Source organism: Cyprinodon variegatus, unplaced genomic scaffold (genome assembly GCF_000732505.1).
Source record: "Cyprinodon variegatus isolate N-32 unplaced genomic scaffold, C_variegatus-1.0 Scaffold1057, whole genome shotgun sequence".
In the NCBI taxonomy this organism is placed as follows: Eukaryota; Metazoa; Chordata; class Actinopteri; order Cyprinodontiformes; family Cyprinodontidae; genus Cyprinodon; species Cyprinodon variegatus.
This window is the reverse complement of record NW_015151510.1, coordinates 175,620-177,866: the sequence shown is the minus strand read 5'-3', so window position 1 is coordinate 177,866 and position 2,247 is coordinate 175,620. Positions and strand designations below refer to the sequence as shown.

The following is a 2,247-nucleotide window of genomic DNA, read 5'->3' as shown; positions in this document are numbered from 1 at the left end:
TGCTCACAGCCTGTGCTCCTCCTTCAGATCCAAACCTTTTCAGGTCTGAAGGGAAACAGAGATTTGTTCCCACAGTCCATCACCTTTGTTATAATAACTGCAGTTTGTTGTAGAAACAGAAAAAGTTTCCTCCTCACCCAAAGCTGTAGCTGTCATGGTCCAGCTGAGGGTCTTCCGCTCGTTGGCGCAAAGGCAGGATGTGTACTGGTCCCCAGAGAGGGGCGTGAGGGTGTAATCTGAGGATTGCTCTGCTATCACTTTAACCTGTTTAGGAAGATAAAATTAGCATCTTGGACTCTTGGTGGATCAATGTGTGACTTTGTGCAAGTTAGCTGTTAAGTGTTTATAGTAGCTTTTTTCCTTTTTTTATTTATTAAAACAACCCTTTTTAAAGTTACTTATTCTATGTTTAGTTTTTCTTTTAAATTAAATTATCACGTTTCATTCTGTTTTTTTTATTTCCTCAAAGATCAGCAGACATTAAGAATGGTTTACATATACTGACGTTTTATTGGGGTGAAACAGGCACTTCTGTTTGTCTATCGTCATGGTGACTCGTTGAATTGAGCTCAACTGGTAATGGCTTTTCATACTTGTTATTCACGTGTTCAACTCTGAGTTGACCTACTTGAGTTGATTGAACTAATTATAGCAGCCATTGTGAAACCGAAAACTTTAGGTTTGATCCATTTAGAGTTGCTAATTTGAATCCAAAGTCTCATTCCTCAGAGTTTGTTAGAAATCATTTGATTTTTGAATATCTATTTGATTTAATTTGTCCTACAGAAACCTGGCTGCAGCAAGAGGATTATGATAACACAGATGAATCAACTCCTAGTTATTTAAATTTTCAAAGCCCCAGGCGAGGAGGAGGAGGACACACAACTCTTCAGTCTGATCAATTGAAATTGATGGTTATAATTATTATGGATATATATAAACATTGGTTTCCTCCATGCAAATGTAAAACCATAAGAACATTTCTTTTTTGTAACTGTGTATGCCCACCAATCTCATATTTACTTCTAAAAATGATATAAAAGATTGGTGTTTATAGAGGAATTTTCATTAAAATCTCATATCAAATAGGTTTCTAGAATTTAATTATTTTACCTTTGGAATGTTGCAAACATTTAAACAATCTTGTCCAAAAATGATAATGACAAATTATTCCTTTTATGTGCTACTTCAAAGCTTGACAATCGTAACTTCACCATCAGAAACCAAATTAATTCCACTAAATGTTAAAAGCCTTTTCTTGGCTTCCTGTTATATCCAGAATAGAATAAAAAAATCTCCTTTTTACATAAAAAACACTATAGAAATAGGTTCCATCTTCCCCCTTACCCATAATATCAGTCTGCAGGTTTACAAGTGGTTCCTAGAATTTCTAAAAATAGAATGTGTTAGGATTCCAGTTTGTGTGGGTTGTTTTTGTGTTTTTCTTCTCTCCACCACCAGATGGGGCCCTGTTCTCATTGGGCCTACTTGCACACCTGCGGCTCGTTGGATCTTTACCAGAGGAGTATTTGAGCAGTGGGCTGTCACTCCAGTATTGGGTACTCTAGCCAAACTGAGATTTGCAGAGTCTAAACTTAGCCTTGTCTCTCTGAGTCTAAACTTGCTTTGTCTTTGTTCCTCGCTAGGAAGCCTTCCTGTATCACTGGATAAGCCTGGACCTTCTACCCCTCGAAGGATTAACTGAGTCACACCAAGCAAGGGAAAACCTCCACAAGATCCGTTCAAGTCCACTTCTGGAAAACCAAGTGAAAGACCGCTCCTTTACTCCTCTGGGTCCAAAGTTAGTCTGCCTGTCCGCTCTCCAAAGAGTTCATTCTTCTCTGGATTTAACCCCACAAACTGGATTCAAAGAATAATCAAGAGCCCCCCAAACCGTGAGTGCCTCTCAAGCAATATACAAGCCTCTGTCTTTTTTCCCACGGTCCCTGAACTGATCATTGTGATCTCCCCTTCAGAGGTTCTGGTTCACCAGTCCGCTGAGGTCCAACAGTATTACCCAGCACAATATCTCTCTCCATCTGTGTTTTTGCTAACCCTCAATAAACCAGGTACCTTTTACCCTTGGTCTCTGAGTGGTTCTCTGCATGGGGGTCAGATATTTAAAGTCCATTATGACAGAATGGGAGGCAGACATTTTAGTTATCAGGCTCCTCTCCTGTGGAACCAACTACCAGTTTTAGTCCGTGAGGCAGACACCCTGTCTACTTTACAGTTATGTTATGTATA

The 2,247-nt window shown here is 39.2% G+C and overlaps 1 protein-coding gene across 1 annotated transcript in view; it reads right to left on the bottom strand.

Annotated features, from left to right (window-relative positions):
- Positions 1–2,247, bottom strand: part of LOC107101139 (alpha-2-macroglobulin-P-like) — a 64,570-nt gene that overhangs the window by 35,088 nt on the left and 27,235 nt on the right. The window contains exons 13-14 of the mRNA XM_015399928.1: positions 1,497–1,512; positions 138–264 (exon numbers count right to left, since the gene is read on the bottom strand). Coding sequence (XP_015255414.1) covers positions 138–264; positions 1,497–1,512 — 143 coding nt within the window. The remainder of the gene's footprint in view (positions 1–137; positions 265–1,496; positions 1,513–2,247) is intronic.